The sequence below is a fragment of the Amphiprion ocellaris genome, chromosome 7 (assembly GCF_022539595.1).
Source record: "Amphiprion ocellaris isolate individual 3 ecotype Okinawa chromosome 7, ASM2253959v1, whole genome shotgun sequence".
Classification (NCBI taxonomy): Eukaryota; Metazoa; Chordata; class Actinopteri; family Pomacentridae; genus Amphiprion; species Amphiprion ocellaris.
In genome coordinates, this window is record NC_072772.1 from 4,508,429 (window position 1) to 4,526,343 (window position 17,915).

At 39.1% G+C, this 17,915-nt stretch overlaps 1 protein-coding gene across 1 annotated transcript; it reads left to right on the forward strand.

Annotated features, from left to right (window-relative positions):
* Window positions 1-635: 635 nt before the first annotated feature.
* capn12 (calpain 12) lies at window positions 636-17,516 on the forward strand. The gene is made up of 23 exons (XM_055012277.1): window positions 636-774; window positions 839-1,059; window positions 2,639-2,708; window positions 3,366-3,484; window positions 8,439-8,572; window positions 8,712-8,883; window positions 8,965-9,048; window positions 10,565-10,650; window positions 10,743-10,820; window positions 10,903-11,072; window positions 11,148-11,392; window positions 11,484-11,495; window positions 11,612-11,691; window positions 12,219-12,341; window positions 13,734-13,770; window positions 13,876-13,947; window positions 14,040-14,085; window positions 14,393-14,454; window positions 14,729-14,797; window positions 14,873-14,951; window positions 15,030-15,146; window positions 16,982-17,034; window positions 17,131-17,516. The coding sequence occupies exons 1-23, from the start codon at window positions 636-638 to the stop codon at window positions 17,155-17,157; spliced, it is 2,295 nt and encodes a 764-aa protein (XP_054868252.1). The 3' UTR covers window positions 17,158-17,516.
* Window positions 17,517-17,915: the final 399 nt, after the last annotated feature.

A 17,915-nucleotide genomic window follows, 5' to 3' on the forward strand; every position in this document is an offset into this window, starting at 1 on the left:
TAGTTCATCATGCCATTTTATTGTATTTATTATCATTATATTATATTATTTTGCTTTTTTTGGTTGTTTTTTCTCCTAGATTCTGTTTCCCATTAAATAATAACATAGCATGATTTTTTAGTTGGTTTATACTTCATTTTAATAATCTGAATATACAGTCACTAGTAGGTAAAGCTTCAAAACCAATATAGTGAGTACACTTTTTGCTTCCGGAATATAGTGGAGTAGAAGCAGGAACCTTCAGTAAACTTTCAGTAAAGTACATTAAACTGTACTTTAAAGCAGTGCTTGAGTATATGTACTGAGCTACATTCCACCACTGAGCAGCTGTTTTCATGATTTTCTGTTTCTCTTCTCTTCACATACCACCAGTGCACACATCACATGAATACATTTCTACAGCTACAGGCAGTAACAGGTATTTTCCTGCTAATTTGGTTGTACGGGGATTAAATGGTGACGCCCTTTAATGGGTTTGCAATTTCCTGATTTCCTGATAGTTTTCTTGGAGGTTTCCTGCAAAGAACTGAACTTTAAAGAGCAAAAACTGCAAACAGCTGAAGCACTGTGGACGGTGTTGTTAGCGCTGATGGAGGCAGGGTGCTGTGATTTAAGTCTCTGGATGTTTCTGGATGATGGTGATGAAGGACGGTAAATTAGGAGGATCAAAGACGCACTTGGCACCGTGTCATTACTCCGACTCCAGCTCATCAGGGCCCCCGGCGCTCTGCATACCTTCCCGGGCTGGGAGGCGCTCCGGCGGGCCTCGGTCTGGTGGGTGTGAGCTTTAAGCTGCATATAAGAAACGGCTGCTGACATTCTGCAATATTCAGTTGAGCCTTTATTTCCTCTGGCAGCATGGCGACCAACAAGGGGGCTTCTCTGGGCTCCATCGAGAACCCGATCAAGTTCCAGGACCAGGACTTCGGCGCTCTGCTGCAGGAGTGTCTCCAGTCCGGACTTCTGTTCTCTGATCCGACCTTCGTGGCTGAGCAGAAGTCCATTGGTCTGCCTGAAGATCCGGATCCCAAGAAGGCGATCGAATGGAAGAGACCCAAGGTGCGTAAATGTAAAGTGCCAGCTGTTATCCAGATGTTTCAGGCTGGTTTTTGTTATCAGGGAGGTTAAGTCATCTACATAATAACTAAACTATGAAATTATAACTAGTAACCATGTTTATTTCAAAGAAAAATAGTTTGCAGGAACATTTTCTTGCTTACTTTTGTCCTAATCTTAACAGAGGATTAAAAAAAATAAAGTTGTGTGATTTTTTTTTTGGCACTTTTTGTTTCTTCATATAAACTGTCAGGAGTGTAGCTGGAAGTGTAGACAGATGTTACAATGCTGAAACCAGGTGTGGCTCAGGTATGAGAAACTTACTGAAGCATCTACCTGAGAAGAAGAAGAAAGTAATACAAATAACACTGAAAATAATAACAATAACAACTGCAATTACCAAAATTGCCTGAAAAAGAAAGCTATTTCTGAGGGTGAAAGGCACATTTTACACCACATATTTTAAATTTTATATCAAAAAATGCTGTAATACGATGTCAAACTGGTATAAAAACCTGTTGGCTTGATTCTAAATATAGAAAATACTGTGAATCATAGGCACAATAGGGCTGGAAGTAATGTTTTTTATTATTATTATAGATTCTGTGAGATGTAACAGCTATTCCCACATCTCATATTAGCATATTCAGATGTTTTGTTTTGTCCAACCAACTGTTCAGACTCCTCAAAATATGAGTTTACTATCATAAAACACCAGAAATCCTCATATTGTGTAAGCTAGAACCAGTGAATTTTGGCAAATTTGTGCAACAAACTGACTTAAATAGTTGCTTAAAACGATCTAAATTGTTGCAGCGTGCTTTAATGTTGAATTAATAAACTAACTGTTGAATCTTTAAACACAGAAGTCTCAATCAACTGCCTCATAGGAAGGAAGATTACAGGAAAAACCAAAACCCCTGCTGACTTTTTCTTCAAACATTCCTGCATGATGTCGACATCCCACTGTTATAGCCTCATGCTGTTCTCCTCTTCTTCACAAATCTCACAAGACATATTTCAAACCTAGTATCATGAGCTGGTATATTATGTTGTCAGAATGTCTAAATAATTTACTGTTCAACTACATGAACAAAAGCAGACAAATGTGGACAAGTCAGGACTCGGAATATAAATATAAATACATCAATTACAGTGAAACATGTAGGTGCAACGGGGCTATGGGTATTTTTGCAAATGTCCAAAAGCATAGAAACAAATGCTCCTCAGTTTATATTAGATCTAAATGTCCTGTTTGTTCCAACAGAAAGTTCAGATTCACTAAAATATGAATTTATGACATAGGACAATCACAAATCCTCATATTAGAGAAGGTAGACCCAGTGAATCTGGAGGTTTGTTGATCCAAACAGGCCTCAATGGTTACTCAAAATCCTCTATATTGTTTCAGAATACATTCACGTTGAATTGATCATCGAAAACATTCAAATAGAAAATTACAGCAAAAACGGACTTTTTCTTAAAGCATTCTTGCATGATGTGAAGACGCCACACTCAGCAGTCATCCCGCTATTATAACCTCTAACGCTCATGTTGTTCTCTTCTGCTTACATTCCTGCAGGAAATCAGTGAGAAGGCTGTGTTTGTGGAAGGAACCACAGGGACCACTGATATCTGTCAGGGCCAACTAGGTGAGCACATCAGAGAAAATTTCAAATCTGCTTCTCTCCCCTCCATGCTGCTCATCTGTCCTCCACTGAGTGGTGAAACTGGGCTACATCATGCTCTTAAATTGCCATTGCATGACATCTTTTTTTTTAAACACAGTAAAATGACTTCAGAACTTGTCTGAAAGGGCCAGACTTCAAACGCTCAACTGGAGGGAAAGAGGAGTGACACTCTGTAGTCCCCAAACCCCAGATTTACCGGGAGTCTTGACCCCACCAGCCCCTCTTTATTACCCCACAGACTGCTAGAATGTATATTGTTTGGTCTGTTTCCTATTTGTGGTTGAACTATGACTGTTTCCTGTGCAACAGTAAACTCCATCCCCTCTGGGATTTCTGGATTGAGGGTTTGTGTCACCAGTTGCGTGCAAATATGTCACTGGCACTGATCAGCACCTTGTTTCCATGTCTGAGCTTTGTGGTTTTTTAAACTGCATCCCAGGATGTGCTTTTAATGATTTACACAACAGTTACTGCAGCATCCTCAGAGAAACAACACAAAGCAGATGTTGGAGGAATGTGGTTTATGTGTATTTGTGTGTGTGAGAGAGAAACCTTTAATCCATAATCAATCATCTTTATTCCTCCACACCAGCTTCATGTGTGTCTTTTCTTTGCCAGGTAACTGTTGGCTGCTTGCGGCTCTGTCCTGTCTGACCATGCACCCTAAACTCTTTGTGAAGGTGGTGCCGCCCAACCAGAGTCTGACTGAACCATATGCAGGGATCTTCCATTTTATGGTAAGTATACAGTATTTTTCATTATTATATGTAAGTATAGAGTACCTCTGCACTCTTGCCAAAAAATAAAAAATGGTTATTATGATGTTTATTCTCATCTCTCGCACTAACTTTTCCTGGAAACGTTGATCGATATCCTTCAAAAAGCAAATATTTATGATGCCTGCATCAACGTTTTAACCATTTATCAAAACAACAATACATACGTATTTCATTTTGGCAGTGTAGCTCTATTTATTTGATGCTCCAGAGCAAATCTGAACAAGTTTGAGATGCACGGTCTTCTACCAGAGCCTAAATGATACACTTGAAAAACACATATACATATATGTGGGACTGAGGGTCTGAGGAAAAGTCCTCAGTGGCTGCAGGTTCAAAGGTGGGTAATTAATGGAAATATTTAGAAATTATTTTAAGTTCTGTAAATATTTGTGATGTTTTGTGAATCCAACCACCAGGCACCTCCTTGTTTTAGTTAATTGAGTGATTTTTTTTTTTACATGTTGCAAATAATCAGTCTTTTTAAACACAGCAACTACATTAACCAGAATGCAACATGACCACAGACAGTTTTTTAAGCTGCGATACACTGCAGTGACAAAAAAGTTCAGCCACATATTACAATGAATATGAAAAAAGTGCTACAACTAATAATATGTGAAATAGGGAAGATATGGTAATGATACATTTATGTTACAATTACATACATTAATAGTTACCTCAAACCTCCAATCCCCTCAAGAATTCATCCTTATATGTGTTAAAATTTATATTATTTATGTATCATTTCCTCTCTAATTCTTTCGCTGAACTCTCTCAATATTACCATAACTGAGGGCAGGTCACACAATCATCTGAGTTAAAGAACATTAACAATTAGAGAAATGTCAATTGTACTCAATTAAAAGCTAAAGTACAAGCTAAATAAACATTTTATATTCATTTTAGAAACATGGTGCAGTGATTACACACAATTCAGAGCTAGATTCAGGCATCCATGAGCCAACTCCCTTTTTTCTAACTCCATGTCCCCAGATTTTAAAAAATTTATCTCTATGCTTGTTGTCTTCATCCCCAAATCATCTGAGGACATTTATCAGACGTCACCCAGCTCTTTTTAGAAACACAAAGGTCTGTTGAAATGTGGAAATGATCTTTTTTTACTCAGATCTCATACAGCAAACCTGGGGTGGGGTAGTGTCTGAGGTATAAAGTATACAGTGTATACAGGGGGCGAGATCATGGTGATGCTTGAGTGAATTTTTCCCTTTGAGCACTCAGGTAAGTTAATCTGTTGATACTTCTTGAGAAAGGTCGTGGTAGATATCATTTGACATTAACTTTTCATGCCTGCCTGAAGCTCTGTGTACAGACATTAGACCTACACTTACATGAAGATTTACATCCCTGAATCGCACTTGTACCTGAGTGTACGAAAGAAATTCACATTTTTTTCTGATTTGGCTCTAGATTTCTTCACTTTTATGTCTGCTCATTTAGCTGCTGTGCCACAACTCTGGTATTTAATAAAAGCAAACAGAGCAGAGATCAGACAGACATCAGCTCATCCTGAGTCGACAAACAATAAAACCTCATTAGAAGCCTTGATCCTAATCTAAAGATTTCATCATTCACTGGCTCCAATCTGCTCTGATCAATAAGACATAATGTTCTTTGACATATTGTTATTGTAAAAGAAAACACAGACTAATCAGTGATTACTTTGCCCTGGAGCTTTGGACCTATAGAGACTGTTTTTGTGTCTCAGTGAGATATCAGTGTCACGTCCACTCATTTAGCTGCTGTTTTTTTTTAGCTCTGATGTTTGATGAAGGCAGCTGGATCAAACAGGTATCAACTCATCCTGGAGTCATCACTGCATGGTGGTCTCACAAGACAGAAGAGACAAACACGATCACCTCATTAGAAGCGTTGATCCTTATCTAGACAGTTCATTATTCACTGACTTCAACCAGCTCAGATCAATAAAATATTATCCTCTTAGAGATATTAATCTTGCAGAGGAAAGCAAAGACTTGTCAGTGATTATGTTGCCTTGAAGCTTTGGACCTTTAGAGGCTGTTTATGTGTCTCGGTGAGATATCAATGAGATATCTACTTTTCTAGCTGCTGTTTTTTTTAGTTCTGATGTTTGATGAAGGCATCAAACAGGTATCAACTCACCCTAGAGTCATCACTACATGGTGGTCTCTCAAAAAAGAAGAGACAAATCTTCATCACCTAATTAGAGTCGATCCTAATCTAGAGAGTTCATCATTTACTTGCTCTAACCAGCTTGGATCGATATAATATCATGTGTTAATCTCATGAAATAACAAAGCAAAACAAAGACCAGTCTGTGATTATTTTACCTCGGAGCTTTGGACTATTAGAGACTGTTAGGGAGAATATGTGGCGTGACTGAACAAGCAGGACGGAAGGACTGGAAACTCATTTTGCCCTGTCAGGGTGATTGGAGAGCCGTCCAGACATGCAGGCAGCTAGTGACTACCTCTGGGACAACACACACACACACACACACACACACACACACACATGGACCAGTGCAGGCCTGCTCTCATCTGCTGTTGTGTGCATACAGTTAGTAATATGGCACACGCCCCAAGTCATGACCATTATGTTTCATTTTCCACATCTGGACAGCTGCTTCACTCTGTTTTTTACTCTCTCTAAACATTTCTGTTTTGCTGATGCTCTTTTTGCTCCGATGTGCTTCAATATGTCACATGTGATTATGTGATATTGCATGGTTAATTAGGCGCAGTTTGTTTGCAGGCAATTTAAAGTGTCTTCCATAATTTACAGCATAAAAAGGCGTCAAGGCAAGTTAGGAAAGAAACAAGAGGGAATATAAAAACGCACACGTAAACAGGAGTTTGACAGAAAAATTAAAAAGCCGAAATTATCCTAGCATCTAACAAACCCTAGGGTGCAGTTACAGTTCATGAGGCCCTGATTTAATTTTACTTAAGATATGTGACAAGTGCTTTAGAGCTGAAACAATTAGTTCTCTGACAGCAAAATGTAGTTACAAATATTGTAATAACCCAATTAAAATTGCTAAACATTTTGTAGTGAACACAAAATCTCTTATACACATTCTTCTCATTTTTAAAAATAGAATTTAAAGACAAAGGCAGCAATCCATTTATCAATAGTCACTAATAAAAGTAATTTTTAGTCGTAGACTTGAAGTATGTGATGTGGTATTGTTGTCCATTCCCTTTCAATTCTATTACTGTGCTGTTATATCTCATCTAGAAGAATAATCTGTGCCAGGTTCCAAGCAGTCACAGATACAGATTGTTGAGATTTGATCAATTATTCCAGCCTCAGTACCACAGCACCTTACCTACCTGTCTAACATAAAACGTACAAAACAAGCAACGTTCAAACTTGGCTCCTTTTAATAATACATGAGCTCCCCTGAAAACATCATTTATGAAATTCAGGACGGAAGTCTCTAAAGTATTGATATTTTCGTCATGTGTTTCTATTTTTCTGTATCTTCATCATCATCATGGATCATGTGTAATCCGTGTGTTGCATATTATTGATGTATGATTCATGCACGAGGCTGGTTCATCACTATGTTGCTTTAATAAGGACGCTCACTGTTCTTTCCATCAACACGTCACCGTGCAACATCATAAACGTCACTGAGAGATTAGTCAAAAACAGACTTGTTGTTTGATACCAGCTGCTTTGAAACTTTACAGAAAGACAACCCGAACTCACCTTAGTATCGACAACAGGCAGCAGCAGCTAATTTTCACAGGTTCTCAGGGGTTTTTATAAATGCTGTATGGTAAATAATTCCTCTCCTGGCCACCAGATATAATTAATTTTCACTTCAGGTCTTTCCTACGATGTCTCGCTAAACTTTAAACGGCACTGAAATCATTTTACTGGTGAGAGGAAATCAAAAAGTGACTTTGAGGCATGTTGATGTATTATTTTGACAGGACAAAATAAGAGTTTTTTCACTGAGAATATGCACATGCAGACTTTTTGAACTGTTTACATGAGAGGCGTGTGGAGGGTTAGTTAGGTTGAACAAGATGTTCCTTTTCAATATTTTACGTTTAGTTTTGCAGTAACAAAATTATACACTGTTAAATTACTCTGAATGTACTATTTGCACTTAACATACTTAAATGAACAAATCCAAATTTGATCACTTAAGAAAACCTGTAGTATACATCTAATATGGATATTAAAAATATATAAATTTAAGAGAGAAAGAGAGAAGGACGTTGTTGAGGTGGTGTTTTAACCCGGTTTAACTGTCGACCCCTAAAACCTCCTACAGATTTAAAGATGTTACTTCCCCAACCAAAAGCAACACAGAATGCCTGGTATACATTATATTCCTTTATATTTACAATTAATCTCTCTTCCTTTGCACAAATAAAGACATTTCCACTATAAACTGACACAGTAACAGCATGAATTGGTGCCAAAGTTCGCCAGAATGTAGAAAATTACGTGTTTAACTTTCAACAATTTCTCCAAACACAGGAAAAAGCTCCCCTCTTAACACCAAACAGCAGGAAGACAAAGTCTGCAGCTAGCAGATGAACATAGTGAAGCATTTAGCAGCTAAAGAGGCCAACATTTCTCTCAGGAGACAGAACCAGCAAGAAACACTGGACTTGAATTCATCAGGTGGCCGGAAACACAACTAGGGATAAAAGCTAATGTCGCCTGGTTTGCTCACAGATGATCTGCTTGAATGGCCGTGTTGCATTCATAGCATTTATAGTTTCTTTCTGCTGACCATAAATGGCCACAAAAGCTGCTGTTGCAGGTTTTAAGAGAGACATTGGAGCCACGAAGTTCAGGTTCACTCCTCCTCGTTATGTTTCCCTCCTGACTCATCTCATCCCTCCTCTTTTCTCACCCTCCTCTGTCTCTCTCTCCCTCTGAGCAGTTCTGGCAGTATGGTGAGTGGGTGGAGGTGGTTGTGGATGACAGGCTGCCAGTACGCGAAGGCCGTCTGCTCTTCAGCTACTCTCACACTCGCAATGAGTTTTGGAGCGCCCTGGTGGAGAAGGCCTATGCCAAGTCAGTTGCCACTACCAGCATATGCTTCTGGGTTGTAATGTCTGAGATCACCCACTCTTTTCCTGTGTGTGTGTGATTGTCGCTGTAGTGATCTGACAAAACTGCACAGCCACCAGATATAAATTTGTCTCATGTGCAGGTTGGTTGGATCCTATGGGAGCCTGAAGGGGGGAAACATCTCAGAAGGGATGGAGGATTTCACTGGAGGCATTGCGTACTCGCTGAACGTCTCATCTCGGACCCCTCGAGTCCTGTGGAGGTGTCTGACGGCTGCTCTGTCCAGAGGAAGCCTGCTCAGCTGCTTCATCGAGGTACCTGCAGTAGAAACCTCGAGATGGTCACAGGTGGATGTTGATGTGTTTCCTCTTGAGCTTGTGTCTTTGTCTTGACAGGCCAGCAGCTACCGTGATATTAGTAAAGTGACAGGAGACGGGCTGATAAAGGGCCACGCTTACGCCATCACTGACACCGACAAGGCTGGTACCACTCAGAGACGACACTGTAGACTGAACCACTGACGTTATTTATTGCTGTCATCATCATCAATATGCTGTTTTGATGTGTTTGCTTCTCTTTTACTATAGCTTCGCTGTTTTAGTTTCTGCAATGATCAGTTTCTCACCAGACAACTGAGATCTAAAGCCAGTTTCACGTCATCCCACCTTATTTTAAGGAAACTAATCTAATCCTATTTTAGCTTTATTTGTATTTAATCTAAAAATGTATTATTTATTATAATTCCATTTAAACCCTCGTGTTGTAGTGCGGGTCAAAATTGACCCGGTTTAAAGTTTAAAATGTGGAAAAAAAATATTTTCACAGTGAAACTTCTGATGTCCACATTTTCAACATTTTGGGGAAAACTTTGAACATTTGTTGTTAAAAATGTTTCTTAAGAACGTTCACAAAAAAAATCAACTAAAATCCAGTGAATTTCGCTGGATTTTGGTTGATTTTTATATGAATGTTCTTAAAGAAAATATTAGATGTTTTACTGATATATATGGAATCACTTTAGATATTTTTAGGATTTTTTGGAAGATTTTTACTCCTTTTTTTGAAAATATTTACAAGAATTTTCTTGCCAAATTTGGGGGATTTTTTAAAAATAAAACTTTTAAGGGAAACTTTTAAGGAATTATTGAAATTTTCTTCCTGAAGGTTTTGCAAATTTTCTGAAATTCGGGGAATTTTTTTGCTAAATTTTAGAATTTTTTTCAGACAAGGAAACAATATTTTTTGGTGCCCGTAAATGAAGACAACAGGAGGGTTAAACTAAAAAAAATTGTATTTTATCTCTATATTGTTTTAACTTCTAATCTAATCTAATGTCTCCATATGTCATGTCATCAATTAATCACATATAAGTTTAATCTTATATGTGTTTGAATCTACTATAGTATCACTGAATTTAACATAATCTTAAATTGTTTCATTATTCTCTAATGTAATATAATGTAATGTAGTCTATTCTAATCTAATGTAATCTAATCTAATACAATGTCAGCCTCATCTCGTCTCATTTAATCTTAATATAATATATTTTAATCCAATATAGTGTCACTGAAATGTAACTTAATCTCAAAACATCTTATTTATTCTCCAATCTGATCTAAATATATCTATAAATCTAAATATTCTCATATTCCATTCACCGTTCAGTCACTGACAAAACACACTCTATTAGCTGCCATTCTGACGCATGTCATCAAAGATCTTCCTCAAGTTTGCTGATTTGTCAATATGAAGTGTAGATTTCAAAATTTTATTTTTGGTGCATTTTAAAGACTTTTCATTGAAGCTGTGACTGAAACTTTTCACTTCACCCTAAAAACAGCAGGTCTGCTTTCAAAGACATCTTCAGAATGAACCTTAGTCTAACTTTATGACATATTATCTCTCAGTATAATTAAAATGTGACATTACTGAGAACATTTTCTCTTCAAATAAGATTTTACAGCTGTTTTAGTGTCTTCTCTGTTTACATTTTAGGTGAAGAAAGCATCAGAGGAGATTTTGCTGCTGAGGCTGAGGAACCCCTGGGGTTTTGTTGAATATAAGGGACCCTGGAGTGACAAGTGAGTCCGATTCCTGTTTGTGCATGTTGTAGTCGAGAGACTAGAGAACGTCTACATACTGATGCTAAGTTTTTGTTTGTGACTGACTGCAGGGGTAAAGAGTGGGGGGAGGTGGACCAATCAGAGAAGGACAGGATCGAGCTGAAAAAAAAAGAAGATGGAGAGTTCTGGTATGAAGGAAATACGAAAACTGACACATTTGAGTAACCTCACAGTAATAAGAGCTCTGATGTACGTTGTCGTCTCTTTTAGGATCAGCGCCAATGACTTCAGCAGCCTCTTTGACATCGTGGAGCTCTGCAGTGTGAATCCTGACATTCACGAGGCGGAAAACACACCTGCTGCATCTACCTGGAACATCAGCGAACATGAGGGATCTTGGGTATCAGGCAGCTCCGCCGGTGGAAGCCGCAGATACAGAAGTATGTTTGTGACTTTTTATTTGTATCCATTCAAGCTCTTCTCTGTTGTCAAACTCTCTGCTGCTCTTTCCTCAGAATCGTTCTGGACAAATCCCCAGTTCGAGTTGGTCCTCAAAGAGGTGGACCAGGACAAGGAAGAGGATGAAGACGATGACGAGGAGGAGGATGACGATGAGGAGATGACCCCAGAGGAGAAGAAGCGAGCAGAGAAACAGAAGAAGAAAGCCAAGCAGTGCACCGTACTGGTGGAGGTTCTGCAGAAAAACCGCAGGCAGAGGGATAAGATTCACTTCCTCTACATCGCTTTCCACGTCTACAAGGTGAGAAAGGAGCTTGATATTTATTCAGTGTTTGTATCTCAGCACCTTTTGTTCTGTTTCTTAATCAACCCACGTCTTCTTCTCTTTCCAGGTTCCTCCTGAGGTGAGAATTTAACAACTATCAACTATCTAACATTATCCGCTTCTATCAATATCAGAACAATCTTATCATCTCTGAAGCCATTACAAATGTAGGAATTTTAATGTTTCCCCATACAGCTGAAGGGCGTTTGTCTGGACCGCAGCTTCTTTGTAAAAAATCGCCCCGTGGGTCGATCTGGGAAATACAAGGCTCAGAGGTAAAAGATGAACATGAGAAGAAATGTTTGCTTTCTTGTTTAAACCCCCAAAGTTCGGAGCTTATGTGTTTACTTGGTCCCTTAAGAGGCTGAACAGCAGATTGAAAACTTCCCCTTTACTGGGTTAACTGCACGCTTCTTCTCAATATTTCTGCCTCTAAGGAACTGATTTATATCCACACAAAATCAAGTTTTAGCCAAACAGTCCCACCAAATGCAAATCATGCTGCTACTTCAAACTATCTGAAGTCAGTTTGATGCAAAACTCACCTAAATCACTTACATCTGTTTCTGAGAAAGTTTATTTATCTGGAGAGAGTAAATATTTAAATTAAATCAAAAAAAGATCAAATAAATGATCTATCTGCATACAGAGGCAAAGCATAAAATATATTAAACAACAGTTATTGAACACATGAACATTAAAATCTATGCATTATATATAAAGCATGCCCGTGGACCAAGTGTTTTAGTTGCATTGCTGATAGCTTGTTGGTTGTAATCAATAAATATAACTTTGCCTACAGAGGTATATGGAGGAAACTACATCTGGACCCCGGTAACTACATCATCGTGGCGTCCTCCTATCGACCCAACCAACGTGGAGAGTTCTTTGTCCGCATTTTCTCCAAGACTGGAAACACCCTGGGGTAAGGTGGAAGAAATGCACCTTTAACATCTTAAAAGACCCCAAAACATGGGACAAAAATCCAAAAAATTCATCTTAACTTTACCATAATACATCCAACCTTATGTCAGAAGGAAGAAGAAACAGCTAGGGTGTCTCATCGTTTCATCTCTCGTCATCAGTCTTTAATTAAATCATGAACCCACATCATTTCCTGAACACTGCACACCTGAATCATCTGCAGTCACACTCAGCTGCACAGTCATAATCACTCACACTGCCCTGCACCTCTGCTCCCGCTGAGACTGTGTTCCCTGTGCTGTACTAATACGTAACTTTAAAAAAAAAAAAAAAATCAATTAACACAGACAATAAAATCATTTGGCACCTGTAAGGAACCAACAGTCCTCATTTTCCAGTGGGAAGAAAAAAGTTTGTTAATGCAAAGATCTGATATTGTGATTTTTGTTTTGTTTTTTCTACTTCTTTAGTGTGTTATAGCTTTTTTGTGAATGTAAAAGGTCTGCTAACTTATAAAGTACAAAGTCCAAGTCAAAAGGAATTATTTTCTCCCACATGAAACTCCTGCCTGGAGGCTAGTTTGTGCCCTCAAACAATTAAACACAGTCTGCCATTTTTTTGGAGCAACTAGAGCAGCTTATGCAAGGACCACATCCCCACACTCAGAGATGTGACAGTATGTACCCAGCCCTGCCTAACTTTACCAGCTGATCAGTCATTTGCTATCACTGAACTGGGCTTTTCTGCCCCTAGGTCTTATTCAGACAGGAGCTAAAACAGAGAGTTTCAGACAGAAGTGCTGCGGTTCTTTATGATATTAGAAAAATAATACATTCTTTGAGCATTAAACCATTTAATCATATTCTAGTTAAATCCAGGAAATAGAATTATTAATCCGTACATGTGGACAATATGGGCTCTTTAAAATAAATTATGAAGTATCTGTACTTATTATTCTCTGACTCGACATAGTGTCAGAGGCAAATAATTCATTTTTATTCCAAAACATGTCAGCTATGATGTCTTGTGAAAAACTCTGAATAATGGTAAAGCTGTGACTTGTCTTGTTGCACAAGTCACATTTTTGTTTGCACAAAGCAATATTTAGTGGACATACTAGCACATTTAACAACTTTCATTGCCTTTGGTGGCTCCATAACTTACCATGTGCATCTTAAATCATTTTTTAGCACATTTTTCTCGTAATACTTTCTCTCAAGCAGAAATTTGACTGCATAATGTTAATTGTAACAGTATTTTCACATCATAGTGCAGTGTTGTTTCTTCTTAAGTAGCATCTGAACACTTGTTTTTTTCGTCAGCATGTAAGTATTACTCCAAGTATTATTTTAGCAAGCAACACTGACAGTCTGGTGATGTCTGTGTGTTCTAGGAGTTCTGACTTCACCTGTTCTTCTGGTTTCCTTCCAGTGAGTTCACTCATTTTGTATATTTCCATCAAAACACCATCAGACAGCAGCTGGTCAAAAAGCTTTAAGATGTTAACATTTCTTTGCCATGTTTGTGTCTGTGAGGTTATGGCGGCTCCCATCACCCCAGAGGATCACGTGAGAGTTCAGAAGGCCTTCGATGAGGAGACTGGTCCAGTAAGAATCACTGCACTCATTCACTTTAACTCACCTAATAAAAAGTGTTTTGGGCCTTTTCAGTGAACTGATTTCTTCTGCATTGCTCGCAGGATGATCGGCTGAACGCCAAAGAGATCATGAAGCTCCTCAACTCAGGTGAGAGTATCAACTTTGTCACATATCTTCGCTACAAAAGCTGTCAGGTTGACCTGCAGCAACCAGTAATGGCCACTAGGTGGGAGCAAAGCAGCAACATGCTGCCTCATGTGTTGGAACAGTGGAGCATCAGAGGTCACCAGTCTAGACAGAGGCTCATAGCTGCAGTCACATGAAGCAAATTGAACTTGTTTAGTAATAAAAGTGACGACATTTGTCCTCAACTTCACCTTTCTTCAGCTAAATCAAATTTAAACCCTTATTTTCTTTCCCTGCACCAATCTGTGCCTTTGTTTCCTAATCACAGTTCTCGTCAAAGATTACCATCTGCCACTGGAGACGTGCAGACAGCTCATCTTTGCAGAGGATGTATCCTTTTGTCCTCATTATATTTGGTTCAGTTCAATCCTTGTGTGACATTTTTCTTAACGGTACAACTGCTGCTGCTGCTGCTAAAAAAGCGTGATTGACCTCTGCTAGCTTCACACTTCCTCAGGGCAGACGCTTGCTGACGAAGGGGTTTGAACTCGGCTCCTCCGGTTGAGTCATCTTGCCTTCCCCGCTGTCCACTTTCACTCTGCTTCCTCATAACTTAATCTCTCTGTCTTCTGTCCTGGTGAGATGTCCTTAACTCTGCCCACAGACCAAAGGGCGCTCCACTGTCGGTCGTGAACAAGCTGAAAGCCTGCTGTCGGCCCTGCGCAATCTGCAGGTACAGCAGCTCAGAGTGGTTGTGTTAAAGACATAGAAACGAGCTGTCGCATCATGTCGCTGCTTTCTTTTTCAGTCCGTCTTTTTCCAGTTCGATGAGGATTCTGCCGGAACCATGAGCCCCTTTGAACTCAGCACTGCGCTGCAAGCTGTTGGTATGAATGCACAAACGCACACAGATGGCGGCTGCTGTTTGGCTTCACACCTTCATTCACCCCTCTTCTGTTTCCCAGGAATGCAGTGCGATTACAAGGTAGTTCAGCTGCTGTCTGAGAGATTTGCCTCTGGAGAGTTTCACATGCCCTTCCACAGCTTTGTGTCCTGTGTCGCCCGGCTGCGCAAGCTTTTTGGTAGCACACAAACACACACACCATAAACATGTCAATCAGGGTATGTTACTGTAAGTTGTAATTACATCCACCCCCTATTTTGGTTATTATAATTTCAGTCCTCTACACCTTTGCAGCTACGCCACACATCCTCAAACACACAAAAAAAGAATGACTAAGAAAGTGGAGCTATTATTGTTGAGAAAATGTACTGCAAAGTGAGAAAACACAATGAAATGGTGACAGGCCAATGGTCAAGCTGCTAGGGTGCATACCATAAAGTGGAAAATGTGTGGCCTAAGCAAAGGAACCCTGGCTGGAGACCACCTGCTGCGCATCAACCTCTTGCTTTGTCTCTTTAATTTCCTGTCCTTTCCTTTCCCTTAAAATATTGCCAAAAACAAATCTTAAAAAAGAGACACATGATGATTACAAATATGTAAACACACTACAGACAGAAAAGCACGGTTAAAAGTTTGGACGAGTTTTCTCAACAAAAAAAAAAAGAAATTCTTAGAGACAACTTCTGAAACATCTACTACATTTGTATGAAAATGGTCTAAAGTTAAAAATCAGATTACTATTGTTATGGTTTGCAGGGAAAAAAGGTTACATTTAACCAAACTGTGCATAAAAGGTGTGTGAGCTGTTCAACTGGTGACAAATTGTCAACCATTAAGTTAATCCACTCCCTCATCAGGTGAGGCTTTAAAGGACAATGGCCAGTGGCTAGAAAAGACCATCCTAAAATGCATCTTCATTTAAATGGTGCAAAGCCCCAGACAAGACAAGAGACAGATGAGAACAGACAGTTTTAGGTCCATAGCCAGACACTTAAATGCCCGTGTTGTGTAAGAAATCGTTGCAGAAGCATGGTAGGTCCAACAATCCGCCACATGATGCTCTGGACGAATGTGTCCAAAAATCGTGTTCCCCAGAATGTCCACCAACTTCACCCAACTTGCCCAGGAAGAGTGAGACAACATCCCATAAAGCAGCATGGACAGCCTCATTAGCCTTAATGCAGATATGTGACTTGTCATTTCTGATCTCAGTATTATTTCCAGTGTAGTGCGTATTTGGTTGTTACATAATGTCCATTCTGCTGCAGAGATGCTGTGTATTTGAACAGCAAATACTTATTCCTCTATGGTTTGAAGAATAGCTAGAATTTAATAACATATTACATGCTGGATTTTTATTTTCATTCTATAAAAACAGACAAAACTACCAGCTACGACTGTGAAATGCTGCTTATATACTGTAATAGTAATATTAATGTCACATCAAAAGATTATTCTGAAACTATATATTGCCTCTATTTATTTGAACTTTATACAGTACACTCGGTGCAAAGTAAACATGTGTCTCTATAGTACCTCCTTTTTCTACTAATTTCTATACTGATTTATCTGCCTGTTTAGCTGAACATCTACATTTAAAATTTCAGTACATTTTTCTGATAATACACTTTTACTTTTGCTTGAATTGAACTCAATGCTGGACTTTTTTTCTAAATTGAGTATTACTTTGTTGAGTACGTCTTAAACCTCTAAATCCAGGAAACTGTTCTAAAAAAAAAAAAAGTAGTTTTCAGCTTGTTCTTGTAAAACAGTGCATCTGTTCCTCATTATATGATTATGGTATGCCAACTAGTATGCCACTGACCTTGACATTCTGCTTTTAAAGGATCTACGTGCGCACTGTTTGTTCACATAACAAGCTTCATGCGTATTTAGACTGTCACTAAATAATCTCAGGAGACTTGCCAGGATTTTTGTTTTGAAAATACAGAAGCCTACAGAAGCCTATTCAAAGATCCTGTTTGCATTCATCTCCTCCGCTCTTCTCCTCAGCTCTGTATGAATCAGAGACCAGTCAAGAGGTGAAAGACAGAGGGATCAATTCTGTGAGTATCGGCTAAATGTGCTCTGCTGCTTGGACCTGAACAGGTTTTTGACCTTCTGCTCTGTTCTCCCTCTGATCTCCTGTTGTTCCTCCACAGTGGCTGCTTCAGTTTGTGACCGTTTGAAGACGCTTCATGAGGAACGTCTCAGCATGAACTCAAATGATTCACAAAATACAGACATTGTTTAACTGTATTAGTTTAAAACTGCTCTTCCTTCATGTGCCATTGTTTTAGTCTAACCTCATACCACCGTTTTTCTTCTATCCTTTAATTGCTATAAAATACTATTATATTACTTCATACTGTAACAGAATCAGTTTCATAATTGCAGAGTGTAGCGGTGTCTTTATTACTTTTGTCTTTTCAAAGCATTACTCTGTTAACGAGAAACCTAAATGTAACCCCCTTTTTAATTCAGTTATGCTCTCAAGCTGCTCTTTAATGATGCTGTAATGATTAAAAAACGAGTTTGGGGTGAGAAAGTGTGTTTCTAAAAACTCAACTTGTACGAAATGGCACGCATAACTGCAATTACACAAGTGAAGTATAAATCACTGTAACCTCAACAGTTTACTCATCCGTGCACACATGAGCATGCCCTGGGAAATATCTGTGCACACACATGCGCTCGCTGACACACAAAAACACACATTTGGAGTGAGTGCTGCCTGCCCCACTGAGGGTGTGAGGAGATGTCTCAGCTACACGCACCATCTCTATTCTTATCGCACTGACGCCACGTACAGCGTCAACACACACTCGCCCCCTCCTCCACTACATTCCCTCACTCCCTCCCTCCATCCATCCATCCCTCACTCTTTCTCCCCCCTCCTGTTCTCTCTAGTAACTGTCTGAGTCTCACAATCTGCATCCTCCTCCTC

What these genes read in the sequence shown, in the direction of transcription:
- capn12 (XM_055012277.1), top strand. Translation starts at nt 636, where the DNA reads ATGGTGATGAAGGACGGTAAATTAGGAGGATCAAAGACGCACTTGGCA. An exon ending in AAGGGACCCTGGAGTGACAA is followed by an intron (nt 10,651 to 10,742) that starts GTGAGTCCGATT and finishes GACTGACTGCAG; the next exon opens with GGGTAAAGAGTGGGGGGAGG. An exon ending in AAGACAGAGGGATCAATTCT is followed by an intron (nt 17,035 to 17,130) that starts GTGAGTATCGGC and finishes GTTCCTCCACAG; the next exon opens with TGGCTGCTTCAGTTTGTGAC.